The 21,036-nt window shown below is 41.0% G+C and overlaps 2 protein-coding genes across 3 annotated transcripts; one reads left to right on the top strand and one right to left on the bottom strand.

The window, feature by feature from the left end:
• Positions 1-579: 579 nt before the first annotated feature.
• On the bottom strand, positions 580-11,742 carry adpgk (ADP dependent glucokinase). The gene is made up of 7 exons (XM_022250665.2): positions 11,605-11,742; positions 8,695-8,883; positions 8,148-8,373; positions 7,131-7,196; positions 5,906-6,137; positions 5,340-5,524; positions 580-4,378 (listed from the first exon to the last, which is right to left on the bottom strand). The coding sequence occupies exons 2-7, from the start codon at positions 8,880-8,882 to the stop codon at positions 3,821-3,823; spliced, it is 1,455 nt and encodes a 484-aa protein (XP_022106357.2). The 5' UTR covers position 8,883; positions 11,605-11,742; the 3' UTR covers positions 580-3,820.
• Positions 11,266-20,653, top strand: mtx1 (metaxin 1). 2 transcript variants are annotated; one of them, XM_022250679.2, is made up of 8 exons: positions 11,266-11,356; positions 11,845-12,006; positions 14,390-14,459; positions 15,170-15,342; positions 15,837-16,016; positions 16,660-16,736; positions 17,361-17,518; positions 18,314-20,653. In XM_022250679.2, the coding sequence occupies exons 2-8, from the start codon at positions 11,881-11,883 to the stop codon at positions 18,520-18,522; spliced, it is 993 nt and encodes a 330-aa protein (XP_022106371.2). In that variant the 5' UTR covers positions 11,266-11,356; positions 11,845-11,880; the 3' UTR covers positions 18,523-20,653. The 2 variants fall into 2 exon arrangements, with proteins under 2 accessions (XP_022106371.2, XP_022106389.2); XM_022250697.2 differs by lacking the exon at positions 11,266-11,356 and having other exon boundaries at positions 11,871-12,006; positions 15,173-15,342.
• The last annotated feature ends 383 nt before the right edge of the window (positions 20,654-21,036 follow it).

Genomic DNA, 21,036 nt, shown 5'->3' with positions numbered 1-21,036 from the left:
GGCAATTTATAAACATTACAATTTGCGCGATTTACATGACAACAAATCACGGCTTTGTTTTTTTATAATTATGCAGTTGATCTCACTTATCCTTCATTTTTTGCGGGTGGGGTTGAAGAAAACCTTTTGACACATCTGTGATATGAATTTCATCACCTCTCCATTTCTAAAAAAATGCTTTAAAATCAAGAAGATATTTTATTTTCCAATACTAATGTGGTGATCTTTGTTCAGTTTGTTGCTCAACAGAATTTTGGACAAAAATTCAACTTTTGCATTTTAAGGAATATTTTGTTTCTCCCTCGGTCCGTAGAGAAACAGTGCAACAGAACGACAAAGTATATGACATACAGGCGTATATAGATTCTGCGGATACTTATGGAGAACATTCGTCTATCCCAGATTATGACCATTTAGTGCGTTCCAATATTTTATTACATTTTCCATGACCCACACCAAGTTCCTAGACACGAAAATCGGAGAGATTTATACCCTCCTTGAAAAACACAGCTTACAAAACTAGTGGTGTTGTCAAGAAGTACACAAAGTCATATAAATGTCGACATTCACTTAAAGGAGTGTTCATCACTAGCACATACGTAACTTTCATTTTATTTTTTTCATTTGAATGCCACATGAAGGAAAACAAACGCAAGAAATGTCAGAGCAAGTATTTTTACTCCTGTTGATTTGAGGCAATTTTCTTCCTGCCAGAAATGAGACTGTCTGGAATAAAAACCTGTTTAAAGAATACAACATGACTCGTAAAACTCGGGTATTATAAAGATTAATTAAACACCGAACAGTATTGCTGATTTATAGCGCAGGGTGCTTTTGTTTGTTTCCTTTCCACTTTTTTAAAATCAACCGTAAACTATTACAATTCTTGGTTTCGAAACAACTGAATTCGGTTCCAGAATTCCCTTTTCTCTCGTTAACTTTGAGGCCACTTGCTATTTTTTGTGGACTGGTAGTGTACATGGATGGTCTGGAAAAGTAATATGAGATATGAAAACAAAATTCAGAACGGCAGACAAGCGATGTCTACAAACTTTCTTCTCCAATTCAGCCAAACACCTTTTGTACAAGATCTTGGCAATGTTGAACCCCTAAGGTTCAAGATTTTGTGGTTTGAAAACGTCATGTAAAACATGTCATTTTCAAAAATACATCAAAAGAGAGTATATCATTTTTCCACCATAAAATAAAATAAATCCTTAACAAAATAAGTCACAGTATTAACAAGGTTACGTTTTTTGAGCACAAATTTCACACACACTTTAAAGAAAAACCCCTTAATCGAAAAGAAGGAAATTTATTTACGGGAAATTAAAGACAAAACCAACAACATGAAAATTTATGTTAAGGTTAGAGTCTTAGTAACCTTGACTCAAAAACTTGAAGTAAATATCTTGCATAGAACCATCTCTCTTTCGCAGACGCATGTCATTATATTTTACACCTCAGGTTAGCTTTATCTAAACACCATACTATTCACATTTTAGTTCCTTTTTCAGTTGAAATAATCCAAAGGGTTACAATGGTTTTTCAAAAAGCTATGTGCACTAAGAAAAGAGTACAATTTTTAACACAAGAAAAGTAAATGGCTGCATCCAAAGATGTGAACTATCCACTGAAGGATCTATATCCGGGTTTGTTTTGCAATTAGTACAGAGAGCTGCTCAGTAGTTAACCTGATAAGTACACACACACAATACCAGGGGTGTGAGTGACCTCTTAAAATTAAAGCTGAAATGTAAAAAGTTCCCATATTTTGTACCGACCGGTTGTACCAAAAAGCTGCAATGCAGGGCCAACATCTAATCAAAAATAGCTGAAATCAGCTAAAAAGGTGAATTCACACGCCTGACATAGGCACACTTACCTTACATACCTACTGTAGACATTCCTTTCTTTTTGTGCAGTTAAGAAAACTCGGTGAAAATACTAATTTTTCTTGAACTGGGAACACGATTTTCAGCTGATTTTTGTACAAGGTTTCCTTGACTATTCCTCTTCCTTTTATGACAGATGACCCCTACCTCAAAATGCCTCTAAACCTCTTTTCCAGAGAAGGGGAAACGTCCTGTGGACGTGTGTAAGACCACAAAATGTCTTCCTTTCCTGCATAGTGAGGACACCTTTCGTTCACAAGTCCACACTAGGTATGTAAGGTTAGGGCACAGGTACGGGCACACTGAACAGCTGTGCACATGTCCAAAAACTGAGGCACACAAACAAACCAGAGATTCCCTGATCATATTCCGTAGTTTTCGGTCCCAATCTTATGATGCAAAGTCGACATACATGTACACTATTTGGGGGAAAACAGCCTCTCAAGCTCCTAACAATTCAGTACATTTACCAACCTGTACTTGGACACAAGCAATTATGCACATGATCTTGGCCTTACACCTGTGGTCATAACGTCGACAGAACAATAGGTTAGCCGAGTCTACTCCACCTCGTGGAACCAGCCCCAAGGGCACAGCTGCACTGCTGATTAAGAATAACCTTTCTTGGTACTCGAGCTTGGAGGGAACTGATAATGTAAGTATAATTGTGTCTAATGGCAATGAGGCTGAAGGCACAGAGAAATACGAGTGACAGAGAAATGCGAGTAGCCATGGGACTGATAACAAATGATCTTACCATGGACAAACCAAGTTCATGCTCTCTTTCTTCCAATGATAAAGATCTAAGAGATAAGTACCTGCAGTCTGCAGTACCATGTAAATCTCTTATAAGTGAGACAGAGCTTGCTGTCTGAAATATTGAATCCATCGGTTCTTTTGCAAACCTCACTCACAAAAGCCATTTATGTAATACACGTACAACCGAAAAGCTTTGTCCTACTTTTAATGCTGCCTCCAACCCTTCCTGTTATACAAGATCTGAATGACTGAACGTCAAAGAGGGCACTTGTGTGAAAACAAATTGATATGGGATCAAATAATGCTCCCCAAATGAACTTGTTTGAAAGAATTCCGTCTATCCATTTTGAAAGTAACCAACTTTGAAGAAAAACATTCCACAAATAATGTTTCCCTCATTAAAATTTTCAGTGGCTTATATTAATGAGTGTATTTCAGTGAAACTAACACAAATGCTGAAAATGATGACTTATTTTTTCCTTTTAAGGCCTGCTTAAAACAATTCATGCATTACAAAGACCCAACTAACATGGCAAGGACTATTTTATGAAATGATCTGGAACACTGCGCAGTCAACATTTACAAGAACTTAAAAGACCAAGAAGCTTTTGGGAGGAAAGAATTCTTACTGTTCTTGGTCTGAAAAAAAAATTGAAGACAAAGTTTTTTACATCTCACCGACAGATTCTGTATCTTGATTGGCTGAGGGCAGGTCACATGGCATTTGCTATTTTTGCTATCTTGCTGTGCTTGGTCACATGAACTATACCCATAGCAACCGCAGTTATAGAACAGGTATTTCAACAAATGCCTATCAGTGTGGGCACTGTGTGTATTCCAAAGTGCCAGTATTAAAGAGATGGGTTCAAAAATTCCTTGAAGAGTTAGTTTGGATAATTGCAAAAAGTCAAGTTTGAACAAATTTCACATTCGAACAGGATTGAATTTTAATGGCATACACATTAAACAAATCAGTTGTTGCTGAAATCAAGGAGAATCTGTGAGAGACATGTTACAAACAAAAACGGTGGCTGCTGTATCTCAGAGATCCATTTTGGGGCATTCCCCCCCCCCCCGCTTTGCCTCAGTAACAAAATAGAACGGTCTATGGATTGAATCCAGAGGGCAGTTTTACTTCAGCACTCGAAGCAGTCAATCTTTGCATACTATACTCTATGCATGTACTGCGTGTGTAGCATTGCTGTTGCCGATATTGCATCACCAAGACCAACTGTCTTTCCGGGTTTTTTACAGACAAGAACTGGGCTGAAATGAAACGCGACCGGACCTCGAGTCCAACTTGTGAGAGGTTCACTGGGGTCAAAGATAATGACGGTCTTCCGTAATGGAGCATAGTCCACCGACAATGGGAATGCTTTGGGGATGCGTAAAGCTACTTTAGATGGGTCGATGGGAACCTGTCCACAAGCTTGCCTGCCAGCTATGCGGGCCCCGATGCCCACGGCTGATAAGCTGTTCCCCCACTGACCAGGTAGAGTGGCCACCATGTGAAATGCCAGGGAGTGAAAATGAATTCTGGTCAGCAGAGAGTCTTGACCTTTGACCAGTGAGGTCAGGATCCAGAAGAGGATGTCCGCCACTGCTCCTATTTCTGCGTAGCCGGACTCCTCAATGGCAAGGTTGGGGTGGGGCCCACTGTTGGCACGGGTTACCAGACCCAGTTCTTGCTCGTTCAGCCCCAGGGAGTGGACTGCGGGTAAAACCTATGATGGAATGTCAAGGGAAGAACAAATGTGTCCAAATTAATAGGCTATGGCTAGAAATGACACACACACCTATGGAAGCCACTAAACAATAGCTATTTTCCAAGTGACTGTTAATACAAGTCGCTGCTAAGAAATTTGGACATGGCCCAAGTTTTTAAATATCTATTAAGGCATGACATCAGGGGTGGATCCTCAGGGATTTAAAAGAGATGGAAATCAGGCTTTTCCTTTTCAAAGTCCCTGTCATGGTCATGCCTGTAGGCACCTGCACAATTCATATTTAAAATGGAAGAAACTGGTTTTGCAAGAATATGAAAACAAATCTGAATTTTCTTTTGCTCTTCCTTTTACAATAGTGAGCACTTATGATGTTTTTAACCTTGTTCCTGGTTTGTGTGTCTGCATCTGTGTTTTGATGTCTGGGGTTTTAGCACTGTCGCCAGCTTCAGGCCTTAAGGGGGGGGCCACAGTATTAGCTAGGTGGGACACATCACAGGAACAAAGTATCTTCTTCATGCTTCTCCATTTTACTGATGGGGGGCCAGGTTCCTGCCGGGGGGCAGCCCTCTTGGCCCCCCGGCAACGGGCCCGTGGGGTTTGAGTGTCAAGCACCCCTTCTTTTGACGGCACTGTCCTTTTTTCCTCAATTTAAACACCTTTTCACTATTTATCAGTGCACTCGAGACCTTAAAGACCCTCACAATATTGTCACAGGACCAACACGAGACCTCCAGTAAGCATTCAAGTCATGAGATATTCATATGAACTGAAACAGAAGCAGTCTCTTGTCGTTGTTCACCCTGTTGAAAGTGGTCTTGTGACAATCTCTGTGAATGATCCCATGAGGGTCTCCACTCCAAACTGCTGTTTAGAATTACAAGACGAATTACACGACTATAAATTCACAGAAGACAAATGCTTGATTACGAGTCCAACACGTGTCACTCAATCTCCTCACCTGAGTTGCAATGAGTTGCACCAGTCTCTCGTTGGCTATGCTAGCTAGCTCCAGGTGTAGGGGTATAACGTGAGGAAGCTTGCTCAACTCCTCAACCAGGAGGGACAGTTTCTCCTGCTGCTTGGACAGGCTGTCAGAGTCCAGTAGATGGAGACCTGAGAACATCACCACGTCTGGGCCAAAGTCTGTATGAAGGAGAAAGAAAACTAACAATCTTTGAAAAAAATTTCAGTTGTCAACTGCGCTGTACTTCCTGGAGTACCGATGCATCGATAAATATTTTATACATGAAATTTAGGTGAAAGAAAAGGAAGGAAAAAAAAGGAGATATTTAGTTGAGCACTTACAAAACAAACCCAAAAAATATGAGCAAGAAAAGAAATTGGTGCAGATAAATGCTGTCAGTGTTCAGGACGTAGAACTTTTGAAAAACCCACTTCTAGTTTCCTTTCTTCCCCCGAAAAACCTGCTGTCAGATACTGGTTGTTTGGAAAAGACTCTCACTAATTAAAAAAAATGAGAATTCCAAAGACAGAGTTTCTGAAAATTTTGGAAACAGGCCATACCTTTGATGCTGGTCACAAAAACGTCCAATCCATCCATCTCAGCGTTAGCCACGTCATGGGACGTGATGAAGCGGGTGGCAATGGGCGAGGTCCACTGCCCCCACTTCTCCCCCTCGGCATACTCCATGATCAGGTGCACTTCGTCCTCGTCTCGCAGGCTGGTGTCGGGGATCTGGACTCGGCTGGGCATTAGAGAATGTACCTTGGGCCCAACTGGTCCAACCATCAGAATCTGCGGGGTGTTGACAGGGGGTTGGGTGAGGTAGGTAGTGTTTAAAACATCCAATCAAGGGGTCGGGAAGCTTGAATACGGCAGCTGGGCATACGGTGTGAGCTTGCAAATCACATTATCCCAGCTTGCCTCTCTTTACCCAGGGCTCAGTGATATATATAGGTTCTACTGGCACAAGCTAGGGAGTAACCTGTGATGAACTGGCAACCAAATAAAATATTCTTAGTTGTCTAAACAAAGCCAAAAATAAAAACCAGTGTTTTTGGCCACAATACGGGCGATTCACAATAGTGCGCCACCAAGAGTTTGCAACACGTTGGCCAATTACAACGCACAAAATTTGTTGACCCTTTCCAAACATGCATTGGGTCGACAAATGTCGCGTATTGTGATTGGCCAATGCGTTGCAAACTCTTGGTGGTGCACTATTGTGAAACGGCTGTATTGCTTGAGACAACATTGACGTTTCAGGGTGTTGCAATACAATGGCTAAGATGGTGCTGCCGTATATTTTCCCTCATCATGCATATCTGGTTCCAGCTTTTAAGCCCAACTGGTGCACCCTGTGATGAATTAAGTCACTAATGATGAGGAGGATTTCCTTTTGTGCAAACTGCGATGAATTAATTCCTGTGATATTTTTCACACCTGTGAGCTCATGCATATGAAATTGTAATTTACATGCTAAAATTTCAACTTTCTAAATCATTGTGTCGTAAAAAAAACAACAACTTGCAAAGTCCTTGGGCAAAAGTACGGTCCTTTCGCTCACTGATATTGATGATTTCCCATAATGCACTGTGAAATAACAGCTTCTCTCTTGATACGCTGTGCCCTATCACCACTCTGAGGCTGTCTCCGAAACGGATTTCCAGAGCTATGGCTGGGTCTGTTGTCTGCGCTTATCCACCTATTTCCAATGAAGCGAAGACCTAGACTTAGCTCTAGACAATAGATTCACATTCAGCCTAAGTGTGATGTCTGTCTTCCTACCTGGACATCATCTGTTAATTCCGCCATCTTGTAAGCCATCAATGCTGCATTTCCTCCGACGCTGTACTGTCATATACAAAAGGAAAGTCAGAACAAATTAATCACTCCACGGTTAGGTGTCCTGATGGGTCATGTAACTTCTTATTCAGCTCGTAACTACCATGGGGTACAAATGATTAATGCAGTCTGTGGGGTTCGCTTGGTCTTCTAGCTAGAAAATACTAGAGATTCATCTGTTACTCTCTGCCATGGCTTCAGGATAAAGTGTGTTCCTTGGCAGCAAGTGCTTGGAAATGGTGCAAAATTTATATTACTGAAGTCAGAGACCCGAAATCAAGTCAAACAACTCTGCTGTTATGCAATGCTCAACTTCAAGTATTAACCACTTGCCTGCGGGTTCCCAATGCCGGGTACACTGGGTTTGTACCTTTAGGCGGGGTGCCCGAAATTGGACAAAGGAGCTGGGCCTTGTAACAATGACCATACATCATTTTTCAGCTGACATTAGCGGATGTAATTCGTCATTATTTTGAAATAGTATACCACTGTTTGCGGCATTCAGCACCCGCGGATTATCAGCGGGAACAAAAGTGCTCCAGCATTCAACAGATGAGTGATATAGAACCGCTGCAAGCAAATCTGACCGCATTTGAGAAGAAACCACTGGCATTCAGCAACACACTGGGCCAATTTCGGGAACAAACGAAATTACGCAACACCACACAATCTGGGCTCTCTTTACTGGGTGGCAGGCCTGGCTGCAATACTTGGGTATCAATGGAGGTTGCCTGTCAGATTAAAGTAGCCATCAGGCAGTCATTTGTGCGGGTGTAAACATCCAGTAAATGAAGTTATGAATTTTTGAAAAATTTTGAAAATGGAAAATTGTCCGGGAACTCGTCCCACATATGCAAATTCCACCCGGCAGGAAGTGGTTAAAGCTGCCCGGCAAGCACCGGCTGTACAACACCAAAGCACCACCCCAACCCTTGCTTGTAAGACCTGCCTCCAACCTACCTCCTTATGCTCCAGTTTGTCAGCTGCTTCAATGATTCTCTTGTAAACCTCTCCATTGGCAAAGAATCTCTCTGCGGCTGCTCCAGACTCAAAGAAGTGAGCAAAGCTCTCCTGCAAGTCGCTCAACGAGTTCAGCAGGGCGTGATCTTGGCTAGCACCTGGTTTGATGTCCAGCTTATCGAGGAGGGATATGGCAGACACTATCAAATCTGCATTAACGTTTAATCTGAAGAAAACAGAACCGACGTGTATGCTATCACATGGGTAAGAATGAGTGACTTCCTCTTTCTCTAATCTTCCAAACTGAAAAATCACTCGGTTTCGCTCTTAGTACCCAGTGCTGAAATCAAAATAACCAACAAAAACTGAAGTGGTGTGTCAAACCAAGCAGGTTACACATTGTTAACACATCTTGTCTTTGTTTTATGAACATTCAGGAAATGTTTGTCACCCGTGGAGCGAGTAAGGCTGGTATTATATTGATGGACATATTTTCTGCCCTCTGTGCCTTGTTTAGCCCCTAAGTTACATGTAGATTCAACCTTACCCAACAGCTACGCGCTTGACCTTGTTCATGGGTTCCTGGATAGTTCGCGCCCATGCCTGTACAATCTGGGCCTCAGCTGATGTGGTTGATCTGGCATTAAGGACGGCATCAGAGGAGTTGAGATTGCAGTTGTATAGGTAAGCAGTGGCAACGAGTACAATAGCCAATATGAGTGGACTCCATTCCATCCTGACATAACAGTAAAAAACAAAAACAAACAAAAACGGATATACTTTTGAGTGGCATACTTTTGAGTGACTAGGCGTTAAATCAAGCCGAGCCGTCTGGATAAATCATTACTGGTAAAATTGTTGCAACAAAGTCGTTTCATCTAACAAACAAAATTATGATCTTAACAATAATGGTCCAATCATTACAATGTGTGTGTCATATCGAACAGAAGATTAAACGTTACAATTGTGACTGGATGCAACATCCATCAGTTCAACAACAACTTGCAGTTCATTCAACAGATGCAGTTCACAACAGATGCAGTTCACAGCAGATGCAGTTGAGCTGGATGACCTTAGATTTACAATTGATATTAATCTAACGGGAAATTGTACACATTAACTGCCATAAAACCGACATCAACAAGGTTCAATATGTAACAGTCAAAGAGTCCAATAAACTATCAATTGCTCTAGAACAGTCACTTTGTACTTTACAGGTTAATTAAATCACGGTCGGAAACTCTTCGAGTCAATGTACTCGTATATACTAAAAAGGAAAATATTTACATAAATCAATATGCTATGAAGGATAAGCACACAGAGTTCAACAATACCGGTGCATAGATTTTACAGTGCTTACCTTAGAGACTTTAAATTACTTGAGAAAACAGTAAATCCGCCAAGGTTTAGACTATTACAACAAAAAAATGAATTATGTTCTGATATTTTGTTCTAAAGAGAATTAGTAACAGCGCCACGCCGCACTTGCATTGTGCGTAATGTCATTCATGTCGAACAGTGGGTGTAACAGATCGAAACAAAGAGGCTAACAGTTACTGGCAGACAATTTGAAACTAAAGATTTTCAGCTGCCAAGCCTTTGGATTGCTATTCACAGATCATTGAGCATGCAAGTAACTGTCTGAGGTTTCCTCCAAGCAAATGATTTGTGGTTTACAAGGAGGTTTGTTCTGTTTGACACTTCCTGCATCAGTTAAGCCTTCTGGCAAACACAGCTCTTCAGCTGGAAAGCCTTTATATTGCTATTCACAATTCACTGACTGTCTGAGGTATCCTCCAAGTAAATGAAAGGTCTAAATGTTATGTCAGATATTTTGAAAAATTGGACTTTGTTTCGCTATTTATTAAAGGAACAGGGTGCTAAAGGTAAGGGATGCCTTTGTCATACATGTCATGCTTGATGAGATTTTGGGTCAGCTCATACCCGAGTTAACTCGTACCCTGGTCAACTCGTCCGCAGTCAACTCATACCCTGGTCAACTCGTACCCAGTCAACTTGTACCCTCAAAGAAAACACGCGTTTGTAACCCAAACAGATTACGATATTTTGTCTGCCTTTTTTTACGATAATTTTTCTTCTCCTTTTTCCTGTTTTTCTCACTGTTTGGACAATGTCAGATTCTAGGGACGTTTATTCATATATATGTATCATTCAAATGGTGAAACTCGCAAGCGTGGTCCCACAAAGAAAAAGCGGGATGAATAATTTTATTTTAATAATTTAATTTTGATTCCAATACTATCCGTTTTTTGTTGTGCAGGGACCAAATTACGGAAATTTCCCATCCCAGGCGACCGTGATTGGTTACAAAAGAAAAAGAACGACAAGGAAAATAATCTCTTTTATTAATCATCAAACAAACAGCAGGCAGATCTATCTCTTTTTTGAAGATGGATTGACTCTGAAAAGAGCCGGTTGGTCGCCATTCTCGTTCCACTCCCAGAGCTTGAATACACGGATACTTGGTGTCCTCTTGATGATAAGCTATACTAGGATCGTTGAATTTCTAAAGACGGTTGGCATCAAAACCCATATTGACCTGGGTACAAGTTAACTTGGGTGCATATTTTTGGGTAGAAGTTGACCAAGGTACGACTACGAGTTAACCTGGGTACGAGTTGAGCTATTTCACCTCATGATATATGCAGTATGCATAGGCTTAATTTCCTACAAATGATGCAAGACATGCCAGAGCCTAGGGTGTGCCAATATGTCCATCATGCCCAAGTCCCAGTTTCATCTCAATGCCTTCCACATACAGGAAATCTGATTAAAGTTGTTAAGCCCCAACTATAGCATAAGTCCCAACTATAGTTGGGACAGTCCCAACTGTAGTGCTGCAGTTGGGCTGGCCCAACCATTGTTGACCAATGTCTGTGGGAAATGTCTCAACATTATCCAAGTCAATGTGTCTCACACTTGACACAATTCATCAAAAATGTGGCACTTACATGTAGCCCTATGACCAATGACATGACATTTGTAAACAATATGACTTTGGCACATGCTGGGCACATCATGCACACAGGAGCTCTCTGCTGTAGTTGGGCCGGCCCAACTGTAGCATTCTAGTTAGGACGGGCCCAACTATAGTTGGGACTGATGCTACAGTTGGGGCGTAACAATGTTGTTCACGGTGTTTCTGGGATCTCAAAAATTCTTTGGAGAAAATAACACATCTCAGTGAGGTGGGGCCTCGGAGAATTGGTGTTGGGCATGTTGTAAAACATCAGACTTTCTTTATACTAGCTTCCCTTCATTATTATTACATGTATCTCAAAAGCAGCCTATCAAAAACTATTTTGTGGTCTGACTCAAGGCCTAGGTCATGTTGATAAGGCCTACGTGAGAAGGCCTAGGCCTAAGTCATGTAAGTTAAGTCAGTTGTTCTGCTAGCAAATATCTACCACCGTCTACCGGTACATGTAGGGCCTACCTGGGTTAGGGATTTGGCTTCAATCTTGCTGCACACAATGCCGCCGCTACCGGTGCGGAACGTCGTGGCCTTGACCTGTTCTCCTCAGCTCCAGGTCTAGGGTTTCGTACATGTATAACCCTTGATCTGTGCGCTGCTGGCGCGGCGCCCCTCACATTGCATGTCCGCATCGACCGGCCGACCATACATATACATGTACGTGTGATTGCATAAATTTTTTTTATCTCAAATTTAATAAAGCGCTGGCGCAAAGGTGATGGGTCGAAGTTGAACAAGATGGCGGCGAGCTCGGAGAGCAAAGACATGATTGTGAATGATGGGCCCAAGAAAACGATAGAATTTGACTGTTGGAAAGGGGACTGGGGGCTACCTTCCGTTGATGTGAAGTGCCTTAATGTTTTGGTAAGACGGTGCATTTTTCTTTAAAATCTTCTCAACATAAAGTAATTTTTGATTTCTCTTTTTAACAGCTACGCCGACCATGCCGACAAGCATGTGATCTGACCATCTGACTAAGTCTGAGGCGTGTTGTAGAAACAAGTAAACACCGTCGCCCATATCATGTTGGCTATGTTTTATAGCATGGGCATGTCATGCCATGGGTCTCTTACTACCTCCATGGTCAGAGTTAGTGACAGTGGTCATGATGATGGTTAAGCAGTTTAGTGTCATGAATTTATGAATAATGTTAACATGGTTAACCATGTTCCTAGCGATGGTTAAATAGGCCTAGGCCTACATGTAGGCCTATGCGGTGTTTGCATGGTTTGGATGGAAATGGGTCAAGTCGTCCCAGGGTCAAGTCGTCCCCTATGAATTTTCTATGAATCTATGAATTTCCTTTTCTTTTTAGGTACATCAACACGAAGAAGAGAAAAAGAAACAAGACAGAGACTCGTACATATACATGTACTCATTCATTCACAATTTTCATTCGTTCTATGCAGCTAGCTAGCTGGTGACTTTAGAAATCTATGGTGGCAGAGACGTACCACACAAGATATTTATTAAAAGGGCGATTCCTGGTGTGTGCCAATGTAGCACATAGGCCTATTCTGTGAATTGTCAAAGCAATTGGAACATCCTTAAATTTCAAATCTTCCTGTAGTCATTTCCAGTTTATTTGAATATTATTTTCTAAAATCAGTATGACTGAATGGAAATGAATTTTAGTTATTTTGAATACACTGTAACTAGGAAAATCAGGTTGTTTTAAGAGGTTTAAGTTGGTTTTGTTCGTTATTTATTATTTTGTTCATTATTCTTATAATGGATAATAGAATGGTGGAGAAGTAATTTAACAAGTTCTTTGCTCTTCATTCTTCGAAGAACGTTTGAAGAATGTACGGGCGGCTGTTTCTGCTCTGGGAGCACTGCCTGTCAACTCATCCCTGAGTCAACTCGTCCCCTAGTCAAGTTGTCCTCTGTATAAATAATTACATCATAATTATAATTTTACTGCAGTAAGTTCCCACATACCACTGAAAAATTATGCAAATATATGACCTTTGACCTTGCTTTGCAAAAATCCATATGTTTAAGTGCGTAATGTATTTTGAACTGTTAGACCTGGATTTAAAAACAGATTGCATTATGACCCCTTGTAAAGTAAAATTGCCAAATGGAAAGGCACAAGGAGGTGCCTTAAGGCTTCAAGCAATAGCATTTGTTATAAAGCAATGCAACATTTGTTCTTTCACATATTTCATCAGGTTCATATTCATTGCAAGAGTGGACACCATGGACAGTTTTTTGGACACTGAATCTGTACAATGCCTATAGACCTATCACAGCCCAGGTTTTATGAAGTTTTCATATACATTGTTAGTTGCAATCTAAATGAAGTGTCAATCAATACCATTATGATCCACAAAAGCAGGCCCTTTCATGGCAAAACATACACTGCCCGGCATTTGAAAAAATTTTTTGAGGGGGATTGGTAGGTTGGAATGGCTTTTTGTATATAGTTTGCCATTACATAATGTTTTTCATCATAAAGCTGGCATCCTCAAGTACCTGTACATTTACAATTGTAATTCCAGAAATTAGGGGTCCATTTTTTTGTGTGTCCCTGTCACATCTGACATGATTTTGTAAGTTCAGAATACATTTTAAAATTTCCAAGAATGATGAATTAATGCAAATTACCTGCCAAACAAATAGTAATAGTTTGAAATCGGTTCTGGTGATATTTCCATTAAACAAAGGTCAGATGGAAAATATCACACTTTTGGACCCTTAATTTCTGGAATTACCCACGAAATTAGCCCAAACACAATGTGGTCGGCGTATATGAAATCCCCATTCCACATCAGGTGACCATGTTGCCTAGTGGCTGAATGTTTGGACTCATAATTCCAGCGCCTTCAGTTTACAGTTGCTCTGTGTTGGTACAACTGACATGACTGATGGCGGATGCATGACCAGTCATAGTAACTGCAGGTGCAGCAGGATCAGTGCAGTTTTTACGGACTCATCTGGTATACACATTGAGGTTCATGTAGGACACATTATCTGGATTTTGGAGTCACTGAACTGGGACTTACTTAAGTCAGATGTGTTGCATATTTATTAATTGCCATGTATGTTTGGCTCTCACAGCTGCTTTTTTTCCATTTTGTATTTCTGTTTTTTGGGGGGAGGGTTATGGGAGCAGTTTAATTATTCTTTAGATTTTTAAGATTTTAAGTTCAATTCAATGCCCTCATATACTTTCAGACCCTGTTCTGTGGCGTTTAAAGCAGATAGGTTCAGTAATTTAATCCCTTTGGTTACGATTTGACAGACCTATGCACAGTTTGCTGGTGCTTCTCTGAGGGTTCACAAGAACAGATTTCTATGGCAGAATCTTGCAGGTAGGTGCAAGTACAACGTGTGTTTTCAAAACTCCAGATCCAAACTAGAAGCAGTGTCGAGAATTCCGACGAGGTTTTTAAAGTCCTGTTCAATCAGATTATATTTCAGGGCACCCCACATATAGCAAAATCTGGAAGGGGTAAAGCTTGACTCCTGTTGAGTTCAACATAAACGCGAAGCTTGGATGAAAAATCTTTTGCTCACTACTGACATCAGATGAGATTTAAACAGGCTGTTGTCACCGAGTGGATTTTGCTGAATTCCGAAAAGACAGTCAATGGATATCGTACAGAGGTTTCTCACCCCTTCAAGAAGGGTTATTGCAGTGTTTTGTGGCAACAACTGCACTTGTACCTTTCTTAGTTGCTCCTTCCCTCCACCTGCTGTTATTTGCCAACCTTTCTACTGTTGTAACTGACAAACCGCTTCGACTCGTTGGTTCATTATAAAAAACCTTTGTCTGGGAAAAGGTCCCACTAGTACTCAAATGTATTAAACGTACATGTAGGCATTCATCATTAATTGCTCAATTTAAAAAAGTTTAACTAAGAGCAGTGGGAACTTTTTTTTTCAGACAAAGTCTAACTATTTATCAAGACTCCTGAGTGTTGGACACATTCACCGCTTTCATATGAGGGCCTTTTTTCTTTTCAAAATTTAAAACCTATGCACTGTGTTCATTTTGATGGGTGATTTGTGCCTTTGATAGCAGCTCATCTCCCGATGCTCCATTCCGGTGAAGGAGTCGTGAGATCGGACACAGAAGCCATTCAGTACCTGAAAGAGACCCAGGCAAACTTGGACGGGGACTTGACCGATCAGCAGCGAGCCGACAGCTTGGCGCTCAAGGCACTGATGGAAGAGAAGTACCTGCCTGGACTGGTGAGTGGTCCCAAGGTGTTGGGATTCAGTGAAAACTGCAATGGCTTACAAATTCAGTAATTCACACCTTCAATTCAGTGACGTACTGCTCCCATTCACTCAGTGCTCCTCCAGAGCTGATTCTCTCTTGACTTCATGAGACAATTTCATTAATGTCACACATCTGTCCTTTGTGGCAAAGAAATTGCCTTGACATTGTGAAATAAACAGTTTACAAATTACAAAACTGGTGGTGCTATGTGAAAAACACTATGTTCTCTATCCTGTTCTTGATTAAGTCACCCTGAATAGACCACTGTTTCAAGTTTAATAGTCCCATGCAGTCTGAGAGAACATGGATCACAGCTATGTGCATGCAGTCCAACCATAGCAGTGTATTGCTTCTGCCAAAACCTAACAACAATTCTACATTGTGGAAAGATTAAACCTGCCTTTAACGAATACTTTAACGTGATATAAAATCATCATGATGTCCGACCAATGTTGTTTTTTAGCTTCACGCCTGGTGGGTTGATGCTAAGAACTATGTAGAGTTGATCCGTCCATGGTACGCCAAAGCCTTGCAGTTCCCGCTTAACTACTTCGTTCCTGGCCGGTTAAAGCGAGCCGCTGAAAGGAGGGTGGAGGTCACACGAGGAGGAGAGCACATGGAGGCTGAAGAAATTACTAGCAGAGTAAGAACACAGCAGTGTGGACGTAGACCTCAACAGAGCTGTCCATTATACAAACTGAGTGGCGTAGCCCTGGGAGGGGGACAACTCTCCCCCATGGGAACTCTTAGCCCCCATGTTGCCCCCGTACTCCTACCACTGAGTAGAGCATGGCTGCCCTACTGATCTATACTGATTGCTTTTAGCTTAGTTTTGCTTGGCACATTTCAAAATCAAAGTCATCCCTCAAAATTAAAAAGTTACCAACAATCCAGAGTAATTTCCGCAAGTATTGTATTCTTGTCCAAAAGTTTTTGCTTCAAAAGCACATCTGCCGTGCAGTCCCCCGATGCTAATGATTTTTTCAAATATACGATCTGTTGAAGCAATTGCATAAAGATCTATCTTCCATAGATATCAGGGCATGTGAATACGAAATTGTTGACATTTTGACAAAACACCGGCACACATCTTCCTTTTTTAAAACATTGTATACTGTAAACAGACTCTCATGTACAGCCAGAAAACTGACTGGCATTCCACCAACAGTCAATTGTGCATAATGCTGTTGGTATTGCAACTGTAGCGAGAATTACATTCAATGTACATGCAATACGGGTACATGTAGTAGGCCTAATGGTGCATACTGACATGATGAACCCTACAGGTGTACAGTGATGCCAAGGAATGTATAAATCTACTGTCTGAAAAACTTGGTGATGAGGACTTCTTCTTTGGTCCTGTGTAAGTGTAACTTGTATACTTTTCTTTGACATGATCATACTTTTGCACCTGTGACTGTCTGGGTCACTGATTGAACGAAATTTAATATTGCAAGCATTTTTTCTGTCATGTTAAGTTCGTACATGGATCTCCCCTGTACTTGGTGTATTATGGCATGCACCCGATTTGATGACAAGTGCAGAAATGTCAATATTCATTTTTGGATGTATGGTTTGAATACGAAAATACAATGCACCCTCCAAGAACTTGGCTATGTTTCTCTTGAATGGTTTGAAACTTGGCATGCGTGTGAAGACACTCTTTATCATTACAAATGTGGAGTTTGAACTCAATCAGACCTATGGTTTTGTTGTTAAAATATGCGCTGCAGTGATACAGAATAAAATGTTGTTGGGGGGGTGGATGGATTTCCTCCCCCCGGCTCTCTTAGAAATGAATGTGAGATTTGGTATGGCTTCCAGGTGGCCTCATTGCTATTTTTAAAACCTCCCCACAAATACCCCAGTAATAATTAGTCCCATCAGTCAGGTACTAATTGGTACTTGTAATACCGGGTTTCAGTGCAGTGCCCTTTACCCTCCAAGCAGGTCTCAAGTGCTAACCCCCTGTACTTCTAATCCCCAGACCAACCTCCCTAGATGCCTTGATCTTCAGCTATCTGGCTCCTTTGCTACGAGCCCCCTTACCCAGCAACCAGTTACAGATGCACCTAAAGGCTACCGATAACCTGTGTAGGTTCTGCTCCCGTATCCTGCTTAGGTACTTCCCCGATGAACCTCAAGGTAAGATCAGGTGATAGGCAAATCGTGATCGTGTGTGACATCAGCACCTCGGCCAAAGTGTGATCGCATCTGACATTGCTGTTCTCATTAGTCAAACTGAAGTTTATTATACGTGTTGGTGCATAGGTACTTTATAGTTGTCCAGGCTCAGTAAGCTTGATCAATCAGCCGCATTCACAAGTCCGCCATATTGAACTGAAAGGAAAGTTAACTTTTAATTTCAGGAACCTTTGAATAAAAATGAAAGCACTGAAGTCATGTTCATGACAAATCAATTTCATTTACACTAATAATTCAAAATCTGTCATCTTGATGATCCAAGCCTCATTAAACAACAAATGAAAGTGAGGTATGGAAACCAAAATCGTCAGGCACCAATCCATTTATCAGATTTCATTGAAAAAGTTAGATTCAGGAAACACCATAAGAATGACTTCCCTTTGAATAAAGATTGATAGACTGTAAGAAATCATGGCACACTGGAGCCAGTCTGTGCTTCGAGTTGTGAGGATTGGGACTGAAAAACTCAATGTAAAGTACATCATCTTGTTGACTCCAACCCTGCTACATATGTAACGACCGTACACTCTGGCATTTTTTTTCCATTTCCTTGAAGTTCTGTTGGTTGCTTTTTAGTTTTTTCCAGATTCAGCCTCAGGTATTCCATTTGAGGAATACAAAAGACCTCACTCATCACTCACTCAAGTAGCACCATCCTGTTTCCGAATTACATCATTCTCAGAACTGTTTCAGGTGAGCACTTTATTGCCTCTCTGTGTCTTATAACCCATCCAGATCCCGGACCAACTTCTTCCCAGAAGTCCCCGACGGAAGACCCCTTTGATGACCCCCACAAGAGGCGCAACCAGGTGCTGGCTGCCGTGGTGGCCTTGACGGCGATGGCCAGCTATGCCTTCCTGAGTGGGCTGGTGAGAGTACAGATGACCGATTCTGATGGCTCAGGGATAGAACTGGACTATGACGATGGAGAAGAGGGGCACTAAGCCAGGGTTCATTGACCAGTTATGATATTGGCGCAACATAAATTGACAAAAAGCAGTCATAATGCAGGTTTATAGAGACTTTTTATGTACCCACCTTCCCACCTATTAATCCTTGTCTCTGCAAGTGTAACATCCCATAAAAAATAGAATTTATTGAAGTCAGACAATTTAAGCCTGTACTACACCCATTCAGCCTTCAAGTTATCCAGAAAAGAGAAATTGAAGAAATCATGTATGACAAGGATAAAGAAACAAAATCTGGGAACATTTTAACATGCGAACTGTTGGCATCAGGCGAACAATATTTTAGTGAGTTGCGTAACAGCTCTCAACTTGAGGGCTGATTGGGAAAAATATGGTGATGGTTTTTGAGACACCTGTTCTCAATAACTCTCTACCCTCGGCTATTTTGAGCTGAGTCTGTTGCTTTAGGTAAGACTTTTTCATGGTGGAGATGGACTAAAGAAAAGGCTTGCGGTATCCACCATTTAGATCTCTTTTGGAAGAGGTATGGTTCTGATAACACTCTCCAGTTCTTATCAGAACCATACCTCTTCCAAAAGCGATCTATCCACATGGTGTTACCACAAGCCCTCTTATCAGTCTATTGCTTTAGCCAGGCTACCTTTCCATCCGACCACATGTTCAGCAGCTGTACTGTAGTCCAGAGCAGTGTACTGTCTATCCCTTGGTAAATTATGGCATCCCAAAATGCTGTGACTCGGTGGTTTAAGCTCCACTTATGTGTGATGGTGTGTGGGTTCCAGCCCCATGGGTACCAGCCATTAATGGATTTGGGGGGGGGCAAGGCAGTGGGGTCATTCGCCCGCCCTCTCCAGCCCCCCCCCAGCTCTTTTTTGGTAAGTAATGAAAAGTGAATGGTTGGTTGGTTGGTTCTTTTCCCTTCAAAGTGCATGTAAAAGCCCCAGATGTGGCCTCACCCTTTCGAAAGGCCATGACAAGTTACAGGAAAAAAATCTCTACTTCTTGGCCGACCAAAAGCAAGTTTAGCCTCCCACAAATATTGCTCTGGGTCCAGTGTAGGTACCACAGTGTTTGTTGCTTTTCCGGGGCAAGACACTCTCCGACAATTGCTTCTCTCTACCCAAGAGTGTAAATGGGTACATAGTAGGGTGTAGAATGGATCACGCCAATCTTGAGCTGTTGCAGAAAACAAAACTTTGTGGCCAGTAAAAGAGGTGATTGTGAAGAGTTTGAGATTGCTGTGTAGGGAGTGCTATATGAACACCTCATATTATTTTTTAATGTAATTTTGCAACAACAGCCAGTCAGTGTGTTCATGGATTTTGTGGCCACCGTATGGACTGTACAGGGTTCACCAGGGTTATTTCTCAGTCATGTTTTGTTTTTAAGTCAATCTGAATTCTCCCGTTACTCTTTTTTGGCAGAACAGTCAGTGAAAACTGACATTCCGTTTGTTTGGATGCATTAGCTTGATCAAATTTCTTTGCTCAGTATTTCTTATCATCATATAAAGCACATTTGAGACACAATTATCTTTTTGTTTGAGATTTGTTTAAGTTTTTGCATAATTGCAAATAGTAGTCTTTAACTTCACCACACTTGTCATTTTCTTAGCTAGGATCATTCCATTGATTTATTTGTGATCTTTGCATTTCAAAGATTTGGCCAACCAGTTCAGATTTTATTTTTTGCGTGCGACATCTGCGAAGGTGGCCCTTTGATTGGAAGTGGAAGAAAATGCTGTAGCCACTTCTACTTTTGAAAGATTATCTTCAGCTATGGTGGTGTTTGTCAGTTTTTGAACCTAAATTTTCTTATTCTAGTGAAATGAAATTGGAGGAAAAAAATAGAAACACAGAGATATTTGGCATATTGGAATACCCTGTCAGTACAGAACAATTTGGCAAGAAACAAGGACTATTAATCAAAAGTGCTATTTGACAGTACTAGGTATGGAGTCTTCCCTTTCACAGTCCTTGACTTATTGATCTCAGAAGGCTGGATAGCACTGTGTCCCAAATCCTCACCACTTTCCATGATTCAGTTATCATAGAATCTGTGGATGGTTGAACCCAATCAGTTTGTAACAAATAATGAAATACGTGTATTTGAAAAATAAACCCAAAGTATACTTTGAGTATTAAAATTATGTTGTCTGGGTGCAATATATGTATTTGTGGTTTTGTTAGAAGCCACTTGTGGCTGGCTTGTTAAAACATCTTTTTTTTCAGAAAAATTTTCATTATGAATGCGTAAGTGCTGAAAGAGAAACATTCTGAGATTTCGATGCGGTAGAAAAGAACAATTCACCTTTAATCGGTCTTTTCATATTTAATTTCAATAAAATAGATTTAAAGTCTTTGACAGTGAAATGGTTTTAGCACTTTTGTCACATTTTTGTTTTAAACAATTTTTGATAAACGTTTCCTTGCCAGTCCAGATTCTGCACACTCGTACATCTTTTTGAAATGTACCCGAAAATCCAGCTTCAAATTAAAAAAAAATATTTCAAATTGTACATCAGAGCCA

This window comes from Acanthaster planci, linkage group LG05 (assembly GCF_054643075.1).
Source record: "Acanthaster planci isolate LZ-2023a linkage group LG05, COTS_SCS, whole genome shotgun sequence".
NCBI lineage: Eukaryota > Metazoa > Echinodermata > Asteroidea > Valvatida > Acanthasteridae > Acanthaster > Acanthaster planci.
Note: the sequence above shows the minus strand (reverse complement) of the source record. Positions and strands in the feature narration are given on the sequence as shown.